Here is a 22,750-nt window from a genome sequence, read left to right as displayed (position 1 = left end):
TGTATATATATACCACATCTTCTTTATCCAGTCATCTGTCGATGGACATCTTGGCTCTTTCCACAGTTTGGCTATTGTGGACATTGCTGCTATAAACATCGGGGTGCACGTACCCTTTCGGATCCCTACTTTTGTATCTCTGGGGTAAATACCCAGTAGTGCAATTGCTGGATCGTATGGTAGCTCTATTTTCAACTTTTTGAGGAACTTCCGTACTGTTTTCCAGAGTGGCACCTCCCTTTTGAGCTGCATTAAGAGACAGTTGGGCCTGAGATGGAGAAGCCTCCAGATCCAACCTTTACTAACTCCCATCCTCCCACACACCATTGAGGGGAGGGAATGTTCCTTTGGTTTGTTCTCATCGCTAGATCTTATTCCCAAACAAATCTGTCAGTTTTCTCCCCCTTTGTGTATCTATTGAATCACCAAATAGCATAAGGCTGGGTTAAAGTGAGACATGGCAAGGAACACAATTCCATATGTAGCCTTTGAGAATACCCACTTTATGTCAAGTGGAGTTCCTGTCCTGTTGATCTAGAGTCTCACTTGAGCTCCTAGAAGTAAGACCTGGAGGGTAAGAGGAGGCCTCATTGTATTTGAAGGAAGTTGGGACCAGGCAAAGGACACAGGGAGGGGATTGGCATTTATAAAATGACACTGGTGGGGCACCTGGGTGGCTCAGTCAGTTGAGCATCTGCCTTTGGCTCAGGTCATGATCCCAGGGTCCCGGGATCAAGCCCCGCGTCAGGCTCCCTGCTCATCGAGGGGTCTGCTTCTCCCTCTGTCTCCCACCATGCTCTCATGCTCGCTCTCTCACTCTTTCTCAAATAATTAAATAAAATCTTTGAAAAAAAATAAAATGACACTGTGGGTTTGACAGGGTTGCTAGCATGCTTTCGTTCAACATTGTTGGAGGATCTAAAACTACAGGGCATTGTTCTAGGTACCCAGCTGGCGCAGGGGTCCCAGAAGCTCCCAGCCTGTAAGAATGCTTGCCAGCGCATGGTGTGCCCGGGCTTGTCTGGGTCTTAGAGATTCTATGTCTGCTGTCTCCAAGATTCCATAGCTGGAAGGACCCTTCTTCTTCACAGAGTGGAGACCCAAGCAGCCTTCACTTCTCCTCCGTTAGAATTTCTAGCTTCACATTTCTCCTTTTGATTAATGTTCCTATTTTTCCTGCAGACTAACTGCTTTTTGGTATGATTGAAAAATCCCACAGCCCCCAAGCTGGGCTCACGGGCATTTCTGATTTAATAGTCTGGGTCTGGAGTTTCCTGGGATCTTATATCAAGGCTGAATACTTATGAACCCTGGCTGAACGCACTGCCCAGCATGGCAGGATGGGGGCATCACCTCGTGCTGCCCCTCAGCCTGCAGGAAGGACGAGTGCAGAAGGGAGTCCCCGCCCTCTTGCCCCCCTCACCGGACACCAACCCTTCGGAAGACCCAGTGCTGTGATGAGTACGAGTGTGCCTGCAACTGTGTGAACTCCACGGTGAGCTGCCCTCTGGGGTACCTGACCTCGGCCATCACCAACGACTGTGGCTGCACCACGACAACCTGCTTCCCTGACAAGGTAGGGGCTGCTTCGTTCTGGCTGGGAAGATGGCCAAACATTGGCTCCTCATGAACTATTTGCCTACCTAAATTCCCCTCCTGCCCAAACCGAATGCTTTAATGGTGGGTGAGCAGTCAGCATTCCATCACAGCCTAAATGGACATTTAATTAGCTCGGGAGGTTTTTAGAGAGAACCTACCATGTTCTCAGCATGGCTAGGTGCTAAGTTTACAAGCAAACTATAAGACACGGTCTCCACCATTAAAGAGCTTATTTTGTAGGTTAGCTAAGGAACTAATATGATTGCATGAATTATTAGTTAATAGTTTACTCTATTCACTTGTTAATTGCTATCAATTCATCCATGTGCCTGTCCATCTATCCATCCATCCTTTCTTCAGTCCATCCATCCATCCATCCATCCACCCATCCATCCAATATTTACTGAGCAACAATTATGTTCTAGTAGAGCTGGTGCTTTGTTAGGTGTTATGGGAGAAATGTAAGATGCAGATGACTTATGATCTTGCTAGTATATAGAAGATAATTGTTTATAAATGGAATACAGTAAAGACAAGGGATGGTATAGCTGGTAAATGCAAGTAGCGGTCTTATGGGGGAGGAATGCACCAAGATGAACTATCATGAGCCAGAACTGCAGCAGGAAGACCTGGGCACACTTGGCAGCTGCTGGATTATTGGCAATGAGCCCTGGAGTGAATGCTAGGGAGAAGCCATGGTTCTCTTTCCCTGGATGCTTGCTGCTTACGGGCTGTCATTTCCTTCAGACATTTTTGGTGATTAGAGCTTGGAAATGCATTTTAAAGAGGATAAAACTCATGCATTCATAGTGATTTCAGATTCAAAATATATGTAAGGTTTTACTTAACTTCTTTGATTTATACTTCTACCACTTCTCTTCTAAGTTGCAAATACTGGCCTCCTAACATAATTGACATAATTAGTTTTTTGCTTTATATTACAAGATGCCTAGAATAGTCTCAAAAATAACAATTCCAATATTATTGCTAACAATTTTAAAACAATTGAGAGAGGTTTAAGATTTCTTTGCAGTTCTTTATTTAGCCTAGAAATAGAACCCATTAGGGATATATGGTCAAAATCCTGGCTTTTAAAGTTATTTGAAATAATTATTTTCCTTGTGTGATCTTGCCACTGCTTTGATACCTAGTGAATCAGATATTTCAGTTTGTCTTCCACTTTTAGGGCTTGGTTTTACTTCCTTTTTGATTTACTATTTTGTTATATGAAAGGTACTATGGCATAATAACATAGTTACTAATAATGTTGTAACAAATAGCTTTGTACATCTGTCATTTTGTATTTTGGGCAATGTATCTTTTGAGATAGGTTCCTGGAAGTGAGATTGTGGGTGGTAACATTTTCTAGCAGGCTTCTTAATAGAAGAACAAGGGGTCTCATTCCATAAGTTCCTTATATAGCAGCTGGGAGACCGAGCAGGTAAAGGATAATGGCTTATAAATACTTGTACTGCTGTGATGTGTGTGAATGAGGGTGGAGACCTGTTCATAGCTTCAGAGGGCAGATTTGGGATTACGTCAAAACTATCATTAAGTGTCCTGATCAAACAGTGCCTCATTCCTACAGAATAAATTCTGAGTGTTATGTTCAACCTGGCTTTACATACTCTGATCCCAGTCAACCTTTGTAACTTCATTTCCCATATCCCTTCTGTAGCCTATAGTTTTTCCAAGTAGGATCCCTTGTCTCTCAAACATATCCCATTCTCTGTGCCCCAGATTTTTTCCTTGTTATGCTCCTTGTCATCTTCGGGCCTCAGGGGAGTGCCCGTTCATAGCCCCTGCTCACCTTCAGCCCACTCCTAATGCGACAGAGGGCTATGTGTGGATGGGTGCTAAGTCCAAGGACTACACTGGGTGTGAGGATTAGGGAACAGTTTCCTGTGTGACATGGGAGGGAGTTAAACGCAGCTAAGGCAGTGATGAAACTGGCTTAAGGCAGCCAAGTGAGTTATTTCTGAGCCTGTGGTCCACGAAGGACTCCGTAGGGGCCACTAGCATACACCGGCGATGGCTCTCTAAGGCTGGTGGGCAGGGAAGGGCAGAGGGCAAAACCTTCATAAACATCCCTCCAGGTGGGCAGAGACCACGTTGGTTTTCATACTGCTGTATTCTCAGCACCTACAGCAGCTTCCAACACACAGTAGGTGCTTCTTAACCTCTTGTTGAAATGAACAGAATGAGTTCACTCACCATAACCTTGTGTCTGCAGGTGTGTGTCCACCGAGGCACCATCTACCCTGTGGGCCAGTTCTGGGAGGAGGGCTGTGACGTGTGCACCTGCACTGACTTGGAGGACTCTGTGATGGGCCTGCGTGTGGCCCAGTGCTCCCAGAAGCCCTGTGAGGACAACTGCCGGTCGGTAAGGGGCGCAGAGGGGCTGGGCACTGCCTGGAGCAGTCTGGGCAGGAGGTGGGGGACGGCGGTCCCAGGAAGGGGCAAGAAAGCCTCTTTAGTAACTTCTGGTTCCAGGCCAGAGGTGAGGGGAAGGAGGGGGCTGGGGCTGGGGCTGAGTGAAAAGAAGGTGTGAGGATTGTTATGCCATCCTTCTGTGAGTCTGTCCTTCTGTGAGTCCGTCCTTGGCTAATGGCCATGTCTGTTGTATGGTCTTGAGTCCAGAGGGCTGTGGAGTTGGTTTGAGTAGAAATTGGATTTAATGCCTACAAAGGAGGACCTGATTTTTTCCCATGTCTTCCCCTTCAGACATCACTTCAGCCTGCCCCTAGAACAGACACACATTCTGATTTTTCTGAGGTTTCCCCCCAGTTTCAATGTCCTACAGTGTGTCTACGGATTGGTGATTTTTCAGACCACGTTTATAATTTGCAGGACAGGAAACATGATCCCTGCTGCCCCAATTCAGTTTTTAATTCTTCTGGTGGTGGCCTGCCCCCTAAGGCTCCTGTGTGCTCTGGGGCACTCTATTCTTGCACATATCAGACTGATGAGACCCTAGAAAGAAGGGAGAAATGGTATGCCAGGAAAATTGTGGATCAAATTCTGGTGCTATTATTATTATCCCTTCAATGGTATCAGGAGATGATGATGGTAAGAGAGGAGTAGCCGGGGCAGACAAGGACATACGTCTTGTGCTTGTCTTCATAACAGCAGTGGAGCTAATGCTCTTGATGCTGGGTTGGAAGTGGGTGGTTTGATGATGGAAGAGAGGGCCTGAGTGCGAATCCCGAAGTCGGAGGGTCTACTCAGTTCATCTGCTCTCTACCTGCCTTGCTGGTACTGAGGAGGAGTGGAGTTGCAAGGCACCCTTGGGAGAGGATGATGTGGTGGTATCCAGGTGTGTCCACTGGGGACACTGAGTTGGAAACCTATCGGTCTCCATCCCCTCCCACAGGCCATGGAAGGTGATGGAAATAACTTGCTATCAAGCAAGAGAGTGCTACTTAGAGGTCATTTTTATAAAACTAGCGCCCAGTGTGTGTATGTATATATATAATTTTAAGATTTTATTTATTTGAGAGAGAAAGTGCGAGGCAACAGAGGGGCAATCGGAGAGGGAGAGGGGGAATCTCAAGCCGACTCCATGCTGAGCATGGAGCCCAACTTGGGGCTTGATCTCACAACCCTGAGATCATGACCTGAGCCAAAAGCAACAGTCAGACGCTTAACTAACTGAGCCACCCAGGTGCCCCAGCACCCAATATATTTTGTGTATCAGTAGGGAGTTTTGATTGCAAAGAACGGACTCCACTCAAGCTAGCTAATATTAAAAGGAGATTTATGGAAAAGACAGGGAATCTCAGAAATGAAATGCAGGAGATGTGAGTGGGCACCACAGTCATACAACATTTCTCTTCATTTGTCCCATGAGCCCCTGTCTCTGCTTCTCTCTGCTCATCTGCAGGCTGACTGCCTCTGGGGGGAAGTTTTGCTTTCTCATAGATTTCCTTTGCACGTGGCTTTATGGAATCTGGCTTCAACTCAACACAGCTTTGCAGACCTAGGGTTCAGCCCTGGCTAATCTGACTTACTCAATCTTTGTGTTCCATAGAGTAACTTCTCAGGAAGAAAATTGATGGGCTCAGCTCAGCCTAGGAATTGGGTCCTCTGTGCAGTGCCCACTCTGGTCCAGTCAACTGTTAGGGAGGGTGCAGGTCATGTGGTATACACCCGGCTATCTAAAGGCTGTGGTGCTGGAGGCAATTTCACAAAGAAGATGGGTACAGAGCTCAGGGGAGTGGGTGGAGGTGGCCCCATGTCTAGATCTCGCGACTGTGTAATTGCTCAAGGGGTTGTCTTAGAGACATGTCTATCTTAGAGACTGAATGTTTACACCTTCTGGGGAGAAGGCAGCCTCGTGGTTTAGTTCAAGCTGAGGGGATGTGGGAGACTGTGCGATGTGTTGAGGTGGGAGCTTCAGGGAATTGAGATGGCTTCATTCTTCAAGGAGGGTAGTCTCAGCTCCGGTCCAACTCCAGAGACATTTGGGTTCACTTACCTGAATTCATTTGCTGTCTAGGTTGTGACAACAAGCAAACCCAGGACAGCATTACCAAAAAAAAAGAATAACATTACCATTGCCCTCTGATTTTTCTTTTCTGAAGCCAAAGTCTGCAGAAATAGACTTTCCCCAATCACCTCCATAGTTCTCAGCTCTTCATGTCAGAAAAATGTAAAGCTAGCAAGGGGCATTGCAGGGTTCCCATGGAATTTTGTAGGTGGGCCTACATGCATATGGCCTTCCTTCCATGTTGACAGCAAGAGGAATTCCCATTCCTTTGAATAAATCTTGGAAGAGCTTTTCTTTGAAGGCTTATGACTGCTTGATTCCCTACCCTTAGATTCCAGAATCAGACTAAATCATGGAACCTTGGGAACTGTTCTGAGGGACTGAATATCCTGCATTGTATTTTATTTATCCTTATGATTCTCTTCCAGAAGGAAGAAGAGGCAGGGCTGCTCTTTCCACTTGCCAGATAGGAAGCAGAGGATTAGCACAGGGAATGAAGTTGCCCGTAGTTCTACAGCTCACTGGAAGCCAGTAGCCATGGGGGTGTCTTGACTCCTGGCCCAGGGCCCATTCCAATGGGCTAGTATACTGGCAACATCAGCATTGCAAGGGCTGGTGTGATGCAGCCAAGAGACAAGGGACCAGAGCTCTATGCCTCCCACCTCTATGTCAGCTATGGCAATTGTGCTGCAAGGATTGTGCTGCTAGATACATTAGGGATTTATTCTCAGGGCATCTGTCTTCAGATTAGGTGGATATTAGATGGACTTAGTTCCATTCTTTTTTTTTTTTTTCCTTTGGTAAAGATTTATTTATTTACTTGAGAGGGAGAGAGCAGGAGTGGGAGGGGCAGAGGGAGAGGGAGAGAAAATTCCAAGCAGTCTCCTCACTGAGCTCGATCCCATGATCATGACCTGAACCAAAACCAAGAGTCGGACGCTCAAGCGACTGCACCCAGGCGCCTCTGCTTAAGTTCCATTCTTAAATGGGGAACCAGTGAAGACAGGATGGAGAAGAGTAAGGAGAAGGTGTGAGATGTAGATTTTTGAGCAGATGTAAGCTAGAGGATTTGGAGGAGTATGGGAAAAGAAGGAGAGATGACATATAGGATGAACCCTGGTTGCATAGCAAGAAGATGTGGCTGTTGGAGGCATGGAGGGAATCTTAGAAAGATGGCAGCCAAGAAATTTGGTGGTATGGCTAGGAGTACCCAAATGTGAGAAGTTGGTGTGGTTTTGAGAACAAGGCCTGTGGTCTAGAGTTAGCCAACATATGGACAACATGTTTGCCCATGATGGGGGCATGGGATGGGGCAGCAGCAAACAGAAGGATTATGCGAATCCAGGTGACTCAGCACTCTGAGAGAGGCACACAAGAGTGACTCTAGGTCCCTAAAGGGATTAACGACTCTCTTCTGTGCTCCCCTGAGGCTTTGTTTCTTTTATGGCACTTTGTACATTCTGCTTGTAGTGGAAGGTGTCTAGATTGTACCATCCTAATTTGTTGGCTCCTCCAAAGTACCTAGTACGTCATAGATGCACAATAAACGATTAGAACCTCAGCTGATAAAAGACTGGGGACAGCTCAGTGGGCACTGTTGTGACGCAGGTGGGGATGTAAGTAGGTCCCATGCAGATTGTGTGAGGTTGAGCCAATTCTCTGGAGTGCTTGCATTCCCCCCAGGGAGAGGCACCAGTGTTGTGTGCATCTCCTGACTCCGCCCTGCTCTGAGTGTGCTTGTGGAGCAGAGCAGGCTTGGCATCCACACCCATCCTGAACAGCTGCAGTCATTCCTTCTCTCTCAAGGACAGAGCTCCAAGATGAAGACAGTCCTGGGTTCTCTTTCCATGGCTCCTGGGACAAACACACATAGCATTGTTTTGCCTGTTCTTTGTATATTGCTTCAGAGTTTCCGTGGAGGATTTCAGTACAAGTCCCTAATGCTTTGGCCAGATGAGAGGACCTCCAAGAGGCAAGATAGGCTGGCCTACCTGTAGGACCATGCTCTCCCTGACAGACTTTCTGGAAAAGACCAATCTGTGTACTTTCTTATCTTACTGTGCCCATAAACCACTAGGTAATATCAAGCAGTGACCAGGGGAAACCCAACTCTGCACGTTGGTGAGAGGTCAAGGTGCTCATCTTGTATAGGTGGTTATCCTTGTAAGAGCAGAGACTAGATCCCAGGCATCCTGACTGTTCTTCCCCAGTCAATAAGGGGCCCTAGATTTGGCCATGATAAAGATCAGGCCAGCTAGCTGCTGCTGAGTGAGTTCTGGGCTGTCTTTAATACTCCCACGGACTGGATCCTGGTCTGAGACTGGAAGCTTTCAGAGGGCAGGGTTATGTCTCTTCAGCTGGTGTAAGACCTAGCTTAGCGACTCAGGGGTGGACTCCTCCTAACCACTTCTGAGCATGATCCTGAGGCTGGTGGAAGACAGAGATGAAAATGTTCACTCCAACTGGCCTGCAAATCCCCAAGGCTCAGGACACATACAGGGTAGATAAGAACACCTGTGTCTTTGCTCCTGGGCTGTCCTAATCTCTGTCCTTTGTGTTTTTCTAGGGCTTCACTTACGTCATCCACGAAGGCGAGTGCTGTGGAAGGTGTCTGCCATCTGCCTGTGAGGTGGTCATTGGTTCACCACGGGGGGACTCCCAGTCTCACTGGAAGAATGTAGGTCTGGGGCCCAGGCTGGGTAGGAAGGAGGGTAGTGACCTGATCAGCTTTGTTGGCCACTCTGTGGTCCACGGCTGGCTTTGATTTCATCCCCCACCCTTTGGTATCCCCACAGGGAATTGCATCTGGCTATGGTATTATCCAGATGTTCCTTGGGGTTACTTGGCCCTTTATAGGGACAGTTGAGATTGCCTCAGACTTCCCATTTGGTGGATTTGGGGAGAGGCCCGGTTCCTTCCCTAAGAGTCCTGTGAACTCCGGGGGGATTTGTGTCCTGTTCACCTGTGAATCTGAGGTCTGCTTCCCCTGAGTGCTTGTTATGGGACAGCCTCACCATCCTGCAGGTGTGGTAGGCCCACCACTGCCCCAAAGCTCCACAGATTCTGAGTACTGCCCTGCCCTGGGTCGGGCCACTCATCCACAGGCCTGGATGCCCCGGGGACAGATTGCTGGGCTGTGGGGGCCAGACGCCAGCATCCCTAGTCTCTTGCTATTTCCCTGTAGGAGTAAGTGGGAAGAGGCACCTGGCTGGGAAATGGGTGGAGTTCGCCTTCCACATCACTTCTGTGTCAGCCCACGCTGCCATTTCTCGGTCAGAGTGCCCTAGAGCCTCTGAACTCAGCTCACAGCTAGTGACCAGGATGGAGGGGAGTGTCCCGAGGCTTCCCTAAGATGGTGAAGACTGTGTCTGTAGAACACATGGCTCTGGGTGAGGGTCTTGGTCACCTGGTGTCTTTGACCCACACTCATTCCCCCTGTGGGTCTTACTCTAGGGGTGGGACTTAGACGTTAAGCTGGGGCTCATCCCCAGAGCCCATATCAGCTCCCTGAGACAACAGCACACCCCCATGGGGCCCTTGGCCCCAGCCTTGATCAACTCTAGTGCTCTAACTGCAGGTTGGCTCTCACTGGGCCTCCCCTGACAACCCCTGCCTCATCAACGAGTGTGTCCGCGTGAAGGAAGAGGTCTTTGTGCAACAGAGGAATGTCTCCTGCCCTCAGCTGGATGTCCCCAACTGCCCCATGGGTTTCCAGCTGAGTTGTAAGACCTCAGAGTGTTGTCCCACCTGTCGCTGCGGTAAGGCGTGTGTCCAGGGGCCCCACCTCTAAGCCTCTCTGTCCGCTAAGGGCTCCTGAATTTTTTGCCTTTTCAGCAACTCAGGAAAATGGGCAGAATCAAAGTCCTCCTATCTGTTCCTAACGCTTTTGTGGGAAAGCAAATAAGATGAGAGAAACGTTACAGTTTCCTGAAGGTCATCACCGTGCTCAGTGGTGGCTTTCTACCACTGGACCTCCATTTGCTCGTGTGAGTTAGTGAGTGGTAGACTTCTCAATCATTCACTGTGATTCCTCTGCTGGGAAAAGGTACTCCAACTTCCCACCCCAACCCTGCCAACAAACACACAAAATAGCGACTCTCTTCACCACCTGCTTGGAATTCTTTGGAACTTAAAGTTTCCAGAGTAGAATTTCCTTCTTTCAGAAGCCCAAGTGCTCTCCCACTCACTCCTTAAGTGTGGACCATTTAAAAAGTCTGTCCCCTTGAGGACGCGGGGGAGAAGGATCTTCTCACTGTGGGCTGCCTGCTCACAGGCTGCCTGCCCTTCCTTGGCAGGCCTGGGGGGAGCAAGGCCACTGTGGTTCTGGCACTAGGACCCACAGCACCTGGGCGAGGGGTGGGGCAAGGGACTGCAGATGCAGGAGAGGGGCCCAGACTGGGAGAAGACCCTGAGGGGGGATCTGCCTTGCACTTTTCTCTCTCCCCCAGAGCCCCTGGAGGCCTGCATGCTCAATGGCACCATCATTGGGGTAAGCCTTCTTTTCCAGGCGAGTTGTAACTGTGGGAAGGGTGGACAGCTCAGTCATTCTGAAGTGGAAATGAAAGGAAGCAGGGAGCCCTATCCTCCACTTTCTGTTGCCTCCCGCTTCCGGGGTATCCTGGTACCCAGGCTCCCGCCATCTTGCTGACTCTCTAGGGCCTCACCTTCCAGCCTCCACTCAGCCTCATGAGCATCTCTTCTGTGTGCAGAGAAGCACTCTGATGGCCTGACACACATTTCAATCCATTCCCCTCTCCCACTGCTCAGGCTCCCTTTCCGGTATAAAAGCTCTGATTTACTATTGCCATACATGAGGTGGGAGGGCAGGGAGGGAGGGGGGCACTGGACACAGGAGGAGTGTCAGGGCCATGGCTTATCTTGGCCACTGGGCCCCCTCTCCTAAGGCAGACAGCTGAGGTGAGTGGGAGGGTCAGGGGGGCAGTGTGCTGGGAGGCCTGACCCTGGTGCCTCTGGTTTCAGCCCGGAAAAAGTCTGATGATTGATGTGTGCACGACTTGCCGCTGCACCATCCAGGTGGGAGTCATCTCTGGATTCAAGCTGGAGTGCAGGAAGACCACCTGCGAGGCCTGCCCCCTGGTAAGAGGGTTGTCAGGGACCCAGGGTCCCCGGATACTTGGGGGACCCAAGCACTGGGACCTCGCTGGGGTCTGTAAATAAAGCTTTTGTTATTTTCTGATTGTGGGCAATATTTCACAACTATAATGAAGAGCCTTGTTTTGTAAATTTAAAGAATAAACATAATATTTGCAGGGCTTATGGTACCATACTTACAGTTCTTTCTTTTCACACAACATTTTAAGAAGCATTACTACCATTCTTTGAAAACATTAAAAATTAATTTGTTAACAAATATTTATCAGACACTTACTATGTGTAAAATTCTATACAATATTCCTTGGAATGGGTGTACCCCAACCTATACTTTCATTCTTGGGCACTGAAGTGGTTTAAAATCTTTCACCCTGTTTCTGCCAGGTCATAATGACTATGCTCACTCTGAGGGTGGATTCTGAGAAGTGGAATCATCATTTCTAGTTGGGTAGATAAAAACCGGCATTTCAGTGCTTTAATTATGACTCAGCCCCACCTCACAGAGCCTTCTTCTGTGTTGGGGCTTCTGCTTTTTCGAAAACACAATTGGACAAATGAGCTTCTTGTGAGCCAGAAGCACAGAATGCAGTAATAGCTCTTTCAGACCATGCAAATGGAGGGCTTTCCCCCTCAACTTTGCCAGGGAGCAGGCAGGCTCTGGGGCAGCGTCTGGGAGGAGTCCTTCATATGAGTAGGAGCAGAGCCAGCCAGAGCGGAAGGGGACTTCAGGAGGATAGGGATGAAGAACACTTGAGCAGGTCCTTTATATGGAGCGTTCTACATCTGTGTTCATCATGGCACTTGGCACAGAGTCATGCTCAAAGTAAGGGCTTAGTAAAATATCTGTGGAGTGAATGGGTCTATAGGAGACACAGCTGTTTCTGAAAGAATGATTCAAAGAGAACATTCCTGCCTCAATTAGAACGAAGCCAACTAAGTACATGCTTTTTTTTTTTTTTTTTAATCACAGTTGCTGCTCTAGGATTTTGGGTTGTGTATGTGCATGTAACAGCTTCCCTAGAATACATGTCAGCTTGAATAGGGAATGAAATAATGCTGTGTGGAGTTTGTGGCATCTCTTTCACCTTGGATGTCCACTGAAATACAATCAGTGCAGCAAGAAGTCCCCACCAACAGCATCTCCAAGGAGCGCTTTCTAGAGGGCAAGCTAACTCTCTAACAGCGCCCTCTAGTGGCCAGAAGGTGCCACAACAAGCTCCTGTGCGTCCATAGAAATCCAGCTTTAGAATCAATTCAGTCTAGATCTAGGTTTCAGTAGTTTTAAATCCATGGCCCTTTTTTAACTCTTCCTCCTTTCCTCCAAAATTCTGATATCCTCCATGGCAGTGTCCCCACTTCCTCCCTCTTGAGAACTGCTAGATCCATCCTCCTTCAATGTTATCTCTCAACTTTTCCTGAAAACTGCAATTGTCCCCATTCTAGTTCAGCATCCTTAACTGGTCTTGCCACTGTCTTCTGCTGTGAAGGTCAGAGAGGTCTCCTGCAGGTGAGGAGCTGTGGCGAATTAAGTTTAGGTAGGTCTGCTTGAACGCCCTACATCAGACTAAAGTGTTAACGTCACCATGTGAGTCCTTCATTTCCTCCCAGGGGAGACCATGCTTATACCTAAAAGGAGACCTGTAGAAGGTGGTTTGTGCTGGTGGGTAGTACACATGAAGCTTGACCGATGAACTCACAAGGAAAGCATGAGGAAGAGAGGTCCCCTGACATGGAATGCTGAGAAGGCACCTGCAGGGACATGACCATGAGCTGACCTTGAGCAGGGAGTTGAATATAGAGGACCTTCCGGGAAGGGGAATGGGGACCAGACTGGCAGATAGAAGTAAGAGTTAGAAGAGGACAGCAGGGGGAGGCAAGACTGGAAGGCTTTGAGCAGCTAATGCAATTTACGGGAAGGGCTATGAGACACAGACAGGGCAGTGTTCGCGGCATGACTGGTCAGGGGCAGGTGCCTGCTCCTGACTGGATGTTCGGGGGAAAGCCCATTCAGCAGTGCCGTACTTTGTGTGTGCGTGTGTGCGTGTGCGTGCGTATGTCTGCCTATGGAGCCCAGAGCGCTGCCAGGAGTGGCCGTAAGCCCCGCAGGGCTCAGAGAAGCCCTGTTACCTGATGCAGCTGCATTCTGGCCTTCTAGGGCAGGGGACCTGCTGAGGGAATGTTTTCTTTGTTTACTCCTGCAAGTAGGTCCCCTCCCCCTTCCTCCCTTGTTCCCAACTCCAAAAGCATTGCCGCTCTGTTACCTTCCACCCTCTTTTTCTTCCTGCTCTTTCTCTTTCCAAAACACCCTCTGCCTTTCCCTATTCTTGGCTTAATTGTGTCCTCTCCTCTCTGATGTGAAGGTTTTTCCACCGCCCTGTCCCTTCACTTAGTGGCCCCCTCCTCCCTTTGTCCCCTGCCCACTCACTTCTCCTGTAAAGATTTTGTCCATTTTCCTCTCCTTGGGCCTGCTGAGCAGAGGCTGTTTCCTGGTGTCTTCTTCTAACACTCACTGAAAAGAAAACACACGCAAATCCACGTTCCCACAAAATCCTGCCCAATTTAAACCCTGTTTAATCTCCTCTGTCTGACTGTAATCACCCACACTAACTCATACTGTTTATTCCATTCCTTTCTTCCTGTCCTCTTTACCTCAGTCCTACACCTTCCAGGAATTGTACATTCTTGAAAATACAGTTTAAAGGTCACCAGTGAAAGATGACCTGATGCCTTAAACTCCAGCGGTGTCCTTCCCAGTTTGGAGCGTGTGGCCTGGACCCAGGAGCCCTAATTCTGTGCTGACTCCGCACTCACTGGCTTTCTGCACAACCTACTCCCTGACGACACATTGAGTTCAGAAGCTTGGTTTATGAGTAGCAAATTGTTTAAATTCATTCTGTGCAAGCTTACTGACTCCTAACCTTGCTTGCTGATTAGAAGCATTCAGCCCAAGTGCAATGAACAAGGGAGCAATGCAGAGAGGCCCACATTTTCTGTCTGAGGGCTCCAAACTGACTGGCTAGACCTTCATGTTAGGAAAACCTCAGGACCTGAATGAATGAATCTCCAAGTGGTTATTACTAAATGTGGCAAAACAAGAAAAAGAATGACATTGTAACTGGCTTCTCATATAATTCAATTTATTCTTTAAAAATGTTGTGAGATTATATCCCCCCCTTTTTTTTTGGAGTGTTGGGTAGCATTAAAAGAGCTTTAATTTTGATGCAGTGATGAAGCAGCTGATGGTAGCTTTTTGGTTTTTGTTTTATTAACATTGTTGAAAATCCTCTTACTTTGCAAGATAAAGAGTTGGTTGCCCTATGTTGTCTCCCAAATTTGGGGACATTTTTGCAAGATAGTGAAATCCTGTTGTCTGGAAGCTGCTGCTTTTTCCAGCTCAGATATAAATGAAGAACATCACTTAAAGCCACTGTCAAGGAGTTCCCAGCTCAACTAATCTCAGCGAGTCCAGGAGGCCTACTTAGAGCCAGGTGCTGGGATACAATGACAACAGCATAGACTAGTTTGGAATTTACATGCCTCTCAGGGAGAACAAATGAAAATTTCAGATTGTGTTAAGTGTTATGAAGAGTATCTTTGTGTGTGTGTGTGTGTTGTATCTTACAAGACCTTTCTGAGTAATGATATTTGAAATGATTATTGAAGGGTGAGAAAGAGCTAGTTATACAAAGCATGGGGAAGAGCATTCCAGGTAGAGGGATAACATACACAAAGTCTCTCAGGTGAGGAGGTTGGCATATTCATGGTCCTAGAAGATGCAAAGGGGTAGATTGTCAAAAGCAAGAGAATGGTTGCAGAAGAAAAGGTCATAAAATTAGGAAGGAAGGAACCATACAGGGCCTTGTAGAACATGCTAAGAAGATTGGATTTTATTCTGAATGCAATGGGAAGCCTTAGAAAGTCTTATTTTTAAAATTTTTGTAAAATTAATAATTTTTAAAAATCAGGATAGTTTACCTACAATAAAATGCACAGATATTAAGTATATAGTTTGATGACAAATGATAAATGGATAAGTCTGTGTAACCACTAAAATAGTAATATGAAGAAATGCAGTTAAAAGGCCCACAATAGGGGAGAGAAAATAAAATTCTAAACAAACAACTTGATTAAACCAAAAGAATATAGAAAATCATTAACAATAGAACAGATAACAGAGAAGACAACAAATAAAATGAATAGCAAAATGGGAGATTTAAACCCAACCGTATCAATAATTACATTAAATGTAAATGGGCAAAACAAAATCCCAATAAAAAATGGAGATTGTCAGGCTTGGATAAAAAAGCAAGACCCAATTAGTATGCTGTTTACAAGAGGTGTGCTTTCAATTTTGTTTATTGTTACTATTTTTTAAAGTAAGTTCTACGCCTAATGTGGGGCTTGAACTCATGACCCCCAGATCGAAAGTCGCACACTCCACTGATTGTGTCAGCCAGGTGCCTCAAGATTTGTTTTCAATTTAGAGAGATGGAGAGATTGAAAATAAAAGGATGAAAAAAGATATGCCAGTCAATGCTAAGAATAAGAAAGCTGCGATGGATATATTAATACCACATAAAATGGACTGTAAAATGAGGAATGTTACCAAAAATAAAGAAGGTTATTTCATAATTATAAAAGAGTAGATTCATCATGAAGACACACAAATCTTAAATGTGTATGCATCTGGTAGCAGAGTTTCTAATATATGAAGCACACATTGAGAGAACTAGAAATAGGCTTATCCACAACCTTATTTCATAATTCTAATGTTTTTTTCCTCAGTAATTGATAGAACAAGTAGGAAAAAAATCAGTAAAGATGTAGAAGATTTGGAAAACTGTATCCACCAACTTGACCTAATTGAAAATAATAGACTACTATACTCCCCAAATGCAGAGCACACATTCTTCTCAAATGCACATGAAATTTTCACCTATCTGGACCAAATTCTGGACCATTAAAACGTCAATATATGTGCAAATTTTGAAATCATTTAGAGTACATTCTATGACCACAATTAGATTGAAATTAGTAATGAGAAGGTATTTAGAAACATGCCGCACCATTTGGAAATTAAATAAAATACGTTAAAATAATCCATGAGTCAAAGAAGAAATCACAAGGGAAGATAGAAAATATTTTGCCAGAGATAATAGCAGTTACTCCAGAGATTACAATATGCATCCTTAACTTATCATAGTCTACCTTGGTTTGATAATATACACTTCATGTATGATGTACTTTCCCCCCTATACTTTGTGCTATTGTTGTCACATAGCTTACTTCTACATGAGAAGTAAATTCACAAGATGTTATTTTTGCCATCCAGTGACTTTCAACAATTTTTAAAAATATTTTGTCAAGAATTTATAATCGTTGTCTATAGGAGATCAGCCCAATATAAGCTACTCTGCCATTACTAGAACCAGAACTCCATGGATTATTTTTAATCAAGAGGGTGATATGACTAGACTTATAAGAAAATACTTCTAGCAGATGTGTGGAGACCTACAGTATAGGGGCAAGAATGCAGGTAGAAAGACAAATAAAGACTGTTACTAGAGTCTAGTGGTATATGATGATTGCTTGGACTAGGTGATGACAGAGGACGTTAGTCATGACAAGCAGAGGTTGAGTTAGGCATTTTTGGCAAGATTTGGTGATGGGGTGGGGGAATGAGAAAAAAGAAAGAAGTCAAGGATGACTCCCAGATTTCTGGTTTTGAGCAACTGAGTAATGAAGCCATTTACCAAGGTAAGGTAGGACAGGAGAAGAATGAAATTTGGGACAAAAATCAAGTTGTATTTTGTATATAAGTCTTGAGAAGATAAGAAGATAAACAGTTGTCAAACAAACCACTGAATTTGTAAGTCTGGAACTCAAGGGAGAGGTCTAATTTAATAGGTCTGGCTGCTAGAACATGAACAAGATGTATGTATGTGGAGGGAAGGAATGCCATCTAGGGGACTGAGAACTGACAAAGGTTAGACAAGAGTTGAATGTTAAATTTCTGAGCTTTGGGTAAAACTTGCTGGATGGGAGAGATCAGAAACTAGAAAAGTAAGCCTACTTATGATCAGGGTATCCTGGGGGGTTAACCAAAGCTGATTTTTCTCCTGGATACAGGGTTACAAGGAAGAGAAGAACCAAGGTGAATGCTGTGGGAAATGTCTGCCTACGGCTTGCACCATTCAGCTAAGAGGAGGACAGATCATGACGCTGAAGGTGGGAGGAAGTTGAACTCATGTCACCACCTGGTTTCCTGTTTTGGCATTTCTTCTTCAAGAAAGAGGGACTAAGTTTGGGTCAATATTAGCTTTGCACCTATTTCTGATTTTATAGAGAAAAGATGGATAACCTATAGAAGGTACAAAATTTTCTCTTTGATTTAATAATTTTTTCACTCTTCTTGACCAGAGCGTAGTTAGCGTAAGGGCCATGATTTGGAGTTGGTTGATCATTAAGATTTCTTCCAGCCTTGATTGTCTATAAGACTGGATAGTCAATCAGGTGACAGTAAGTCTGATCTATGAGAGTGAAAATTGGTTGTTAGGGTGGTGGTGCCCTGGTTCATCTCCGGTTCAGTTATTGCTTTGCTAGTTTACCCTCACTATGTCTTAATTTTTTAAGCTTCTAGGTGGTCAGAAGAGTTTGGAGGGATTCTTTGCATTTATGCAGCCCTATTCACAGTAACTAAGCTGGGACTCCACTTCTATTGTGTGCTCTGGGTGTGGAGACTGTAGGTACTGTCTCAGTCTTGCTCCATAGTCCTCCAAATTGTTTCAACAACTTCAAGGAGTCAAGGTCATGGTTTGAAGTGTCTTTGCAGACCAAACACTGTCTTCAGATTTGCTCTACCCATTTCCCCTCTTTGTTTTCAGCGTGATGAGATGCTCCAGGATGGCTGTGATAGCCACGTCTGCAAGGTCAATGAGAGAGGAGAGTACATCTGGGAGAAGAGGGTCACAGGCTGCCCACCCTTTGATGAACACAAGTGTCTGGCTGAGGGAGTGAGTAGTTGGAGCTCAGGCCCTACTATTCTCTTGACCGCTCCATCTTTGACTCTAAGAACAGAGTCCTCTGAACAGCAGTCTTCTCTGACATGATGTCCCAGTGTCCAAGGGAGACCCCAGACCTAGTTTAAAAACCAATGAAGTTTCAAAATCAAAACCTGTTGGAGAGACAAAACTCTATGCACTATATGGTGCTTTCAATAGATACCTTTCCCTTGGGGGAGACTGATCTGTGATCCTTGAATGGGAGGGTGAGAGATCAAATGATTTCTAGTCTCTCCTGAGAATATGGTCCTGGTGATGCAACTGGGAGAGAATCTAGAATAATCAGAATTGAATCCAGCCTGGTCAGGTAGGATGGTCAGTCTGTTCCCAGTTGTGATGGTAATGCAGAGTTTATGTCTGGGGACTGAAGCTCCGGGCTGTGAGTCCAGAGCCAAGAATTGGCCTGGAATGACCCAGAAGTTGTCTGCTATGTCCTAGTTGTGCCTAATCTGGGACTTTGCTATTTTCTTAGGGGAAAATCATGAAAATTCCAGGCACCTGCTGTGACACATGTAAGTATATTACCAATAGCTTGTCCTTGAAATCTGTCAGACCAAGTCCAGGGACTGTTTTCTTTGGAGGAAGCTTGTTCTGGAAAGATAGTTCTTAACCATTGACGAATCACTAGGTTTAGTTCTGCAGGGAACCTCCACCCTCCCTGAATGTTCTTAGACTGCCCCCTCCTCAAATCGCCACTTAAATCCCTGTGAAGCAGTTTCTTCCCTTTTTCCAAAACTCCTATTTCTATCCTCCTACCTGCCTTTTCCCTCCTAGAGACAGGGGTGGCTCACAGTCCCATCCTGAGACAATATCTTCTTTTTCCAACCAGAGCTCTTTGAAGAAAGGCACCCTTGGTCCATAATCTTGACAGAGCAGACACTCAAGACAAATGTATTCTTTGAGGGTCAGACAGCCACCTCCCAGAGAAAGAGAAGCCACCAGCTGGCTAACATCAGCTCCCCCTGTGGGCTGTGAGACCTGCAGGGGCAGAGAGCACAGAGTATTCTCAAGAGTTCGTAAGACCAGTCTACATTGATTAACCTCCCCTTCTTCACTCTCGGCCCCTCATGGCCTTGCAGTTATGTTCTGCCAGTGGGTCCTTGTAGCTCTTAGCAGCAACTTTGGGGCCAGAGTCTACAAGGCTGCCCATCAGAGAGCAATCTCACCACATATTCCTGTGTTCACGAGCACCAGTAACTTTCTGAATCCTAGTGTTAGTGTCGTGGTCTCTGAATATAGAATCACTTGCCTGGGCTAATATTTTTTGGTTTTGGTTTAGTGCTTTGTGTTTTTTGTTTTATTTGGGGGTCTTGGGCCCATGTTCGGTATTGGGTAAAGAAAGGAAGAGTGAAAGCATGAATCATTCATTCTCTCCCTGATGACTAACTCTGACAAGTCCCTGCAATTGCTATAAGCAGGTTGCAGATCAAGGAAACACGCTCCGAAAGCTACTCTTTCTGTGATTCCTATCTGCATAAATTTCAGAATGTTGAAGTCTGGAAACCATCAGGGAGAATGAATTCCCTCTGGGTACACTTTGCACATGGAATTTGGTCAAGAGAGAGTTATCTGCAAAACTAGCAAGGAGGCAGCAAGGGGCCTGTGTTGGTCAATACTTTCAGGAGAGTGGAGACCCTTCTTAAGGAGAGGAAGCCAGGCTCAGGGATTTAAATCTACAGTGAAAGAATATAGCATGTTGGCCTAAATATGTTTTCCTTATTCATTCTTTTAATGTGGTTGGCAGGCTTTCACTGTAAAATGAAGTTATTTGGAAGTTGGGAGGCAGGCTAATATGTAGTTAGGGTTGATTTAGTTTGGGAGCCATTCAAGAATGGAAGAGTCTCAGTGTTCAGATGGGGAATGGTGAGTTGGCATTAAATCTTAGAATTATCGGTGGGCCTAGTAGAGGTTCAGATCTGAATGCCACTAATCCTTGCCATGCCAGGGACCGGAGACAGCTATTCCCAAAGGGAGGACTCCATAAGGGAGTCCTAGAGATCCTCTTAGCCCCTTGTGTGGCCATGACATTTGCTTTTCCTCTTTTCTAAAGGCAAAGATAGATATTAGTTATATTTATTGGCTACTTCATTGCCCATTAGCTTCCGGATATAGTTATAAGCATAAGAAGATTGCTCCAGTCATTATGGTTTTTAGAGTCTACAATTACATAAAAGCAAGTCTCATCCATCTACAACACCAACGCACAGTGGATCTAGGCTCCTCCTGCCATTAAAATTGTACCATTAAGTGAGTTAAACCCAGCTGCAACTCTATCTCTGGATCGGAGGGCCAGGAGATTCTGAGGTGAACCAGGATAACTTAACTCCCCTCCTTGCAGCCGGCTTTGGAGATTTGGTTACTGTGAAACTGACCTTTTTCCAGTGAAGTGAGGGAAATGGGCCGGAGAGCATTCTATCGAATCTCAGCCAGGCCCCTGGCCCCATCTCTCACCCGTCCTGTAGGTGAGGAGCTGGAATGCAAGGATATCACGGCCAGGCTGCGGTATGTCAAGGTGGGAGACTGTAAGTCGGAAGAGGAAGTGGACATTCATTACTGTGAGGTAAGGGGGCCCTGGCTTCAGTGAGGCCTGCGGGGGGAAGGGTGGGATTATGTTTCCTGATCAAACATGCATAGAAATCGCAGCTAGCGGGATTTGGGTGTAATAGGACCATAAGGATAGTGGGCATGTCAGACTTCCCTGAGATGTCCCTTTGCAAATTGCCTAGCAGGATCTTCCGGCATTACAACGCGCCCCTCCCCCCCCATTCTGTCACAGGGTAAATGTGCCAGCAAAGCCTTGTACTCCATCGACACGGAGGATGTGCAGGACCAGTGCTTCTGCTGCTCGCCCACTCGCACGGAGCCCATGCAGGTGCCCCTGCGCTGCACCAACGGCTCCCTGGTCTACCACGAGATCCTCAACGCCATGCAGTGCAAATGCTCCCCCAGGAAGTGCAGCAAGTGAGGCCGCTGCCCTGGACGCCTGCTGTCACCTGCCTCACCCGAGACTGGGCCTGCCAGAGCACGGCTGCTCGCTCCTCGTGCTCCGCTCTTGGGCGCTCCTGAGCCCACAATAAAGGCCAATCTCTCCCCCTGCAAAAGGCTGATGGTTCACTGTGTCTACTAGGCTGAGATGACAGGGGTAGGCTGGGCCTGAGTTCTGAACCTGGTTCTGGGGGAGAAAGCACAGGGTCCATCTGGAAGCACTCCAGCCGCAGGCATGGCCAACCTCTGGGAAAAAGTGGTGTCTGCCTCCATGGGGTGGGGAGAGGATTGTGGGGGGCAGGCCTCCTCAGAACCCAGCCCAAATCCCCAAAGGGATTTGCTCAGGAACACTAGGTTCTCCAAGCTCTGGATCCAGGGGCTTCTGAACAGGCAGAGGGGTGGGCCCTGGGGCCAGGATCCTGCCAAGACAGACATGGTTATTGCCAGTGTGGCTGACCTTGGGGTGAAGGAGTTTGAGCAGGTATGCCAGGGTTTCTCTGAGCCCTTGGCTCCCTAAGTTCCCGTGTATCGTCAGTGGCCCTTGAGGGAAGAAGAGGTGCTGACGACTGAGGGGACTTGAAAAGGGGTGCTGGCCAGTACAGGAACAGGGGCCCATCCAGCACAGGCTTGGCCATAGGGGATGAGCCCCAGACTTGCAGGCAGGCCTGGGTTCTACACATGGCCCTTGTTCTGCTGTGTGGCCCCAAATAAGACCATTAGTGGTTCTCAGACTTAGTTTCCTCATCTGGAGAATAGGAACGTTAGTCTCACTCATGGGTGTGAGAGGGTAAAATACGGCTGAAATCTGGGGGTAACTGTAAATTGCTCTTTAATAACATAAGAGGTGACAAGAATAAAAATGAGGGGAAATCAAGGCTCAAAGTGGGGGGAATAAGTGTCTCTATTTTCCGTGGCAGAGCATTAGGGATTGACTTTATCCTGAGGAGGGAAAGAGCTGAGTTTCTTTTGGGCTGTATGCTGGATACCCAGGCCCTGCTTACTCCAGACATCTTTTAGTGGAAGGGTAGAGATAACACCAAACTTCACCCAGTCTCCAAATCACTAACCAGTAATGTCACTCTCAAGAACAGATTGTCCTTCTGTGGAGAGGACAATTTATGTGAAGAGTTTACATGTATATGCTGGCCAGATAGTGGAGACTCTAGCTGGGGAGAGAATACCTATGAGAATTAAGGGAATGCCCTGGGTTTATAACAAGAATTTGATGGAGAATTGATTTTCATTCCAGATCCTTTTAGCACAGGAGAGACGCTACTCACTGGAAGTGCTGCATGGTGGAGCTGGAAAGGATTTAGACATCATCCAATCCACTCCCCCCTCCCCCCACCGCCCCTTTACAGAGAATAAAAGCAGCTCAGAAAACTCGAGTGACTTGCCAAAGGTCACACAGTGGCTGGATGGCAGGTTCAGAATCCAGGTGCCTGACACCTAGGCAAGAACTCCCAGGCCACTCCACGAGAGCCACGCCATCCCTGTTGCTTAC

The 22,750-nt window shown here is 46.6% G+C and overlaps 1 protein-coding gene across 1 annotated transcript in view; it reads left to right on the top strand.

The window, feature by feature from the left end:
• The window catches only part of VWF (von Willebrand factor), a gene marked incomplete at its 5' end in the record, with an annotated part of 116,797 nt that extends 95,435 nt beyond the window's left edge, over positions 1-21,362 (top strand). The window contains 11 exons of the mRNA XM_081818923.1: positions 1,322-1,576; positions 3,833-3,982; positions 8,655-8,765; positions 9,666-9,846; positions 10,537-10,577; positions 11,069-11,185; positions 17,330-17,428; positions 18,085-18,213; positions 18,734-18,773; positions 20,724-20,821; positions 21,038-21,362. Coding sequence (XP_081675049.1) covers positions 1,322-1,576; positions 3,833-3,982; positions 8,655-8,765; positions 9,666-9,846; positions 10,537-10,577; positions 11,069-11,185; positions 17,330-17,428; positions 18,085-18,213; positions 18,734-18,773; positions 20,724-20,821; positions 21,038-21,226 — 1,410 coding nt within the window. The remainder of the gene's footprint in view (positions 1-1,321; positions 1,577-3,832; positions 3,983-8,654; positions 8,766-9,665; positions 9,847-10,536; positions 10,578-11,068; positions 11,186-17,329; positions 17,429-18,084; positions 18,214-18,733; positions 18,774-20,723; positions 20,822-21,037) is intronic.
• Between the last annotated feature and the right edge of the window lie 1,388 nt (positions 21,363-22,750).

Source organism: Leptonychotes weddellii, chromosome 5, assembly GCF_054177405.1.
Source record: "Leptonychotes weddellii isolate Sample4059 chromosome 5, ASM5417740v2, whole genome shotgun sequence".
NCBI classification, from domain to species: domain Eukaryota; kingdom Metazoa; phylum Chordata; class Mammalia; order Carnivora; family Phocidae; genus Leptonychotes; species Leptonychotes weddellii.
Note: the sequence above shows the minus strand (reverse complement) of the source record. Positions and strands in the feature narration are given on the sequence as shown.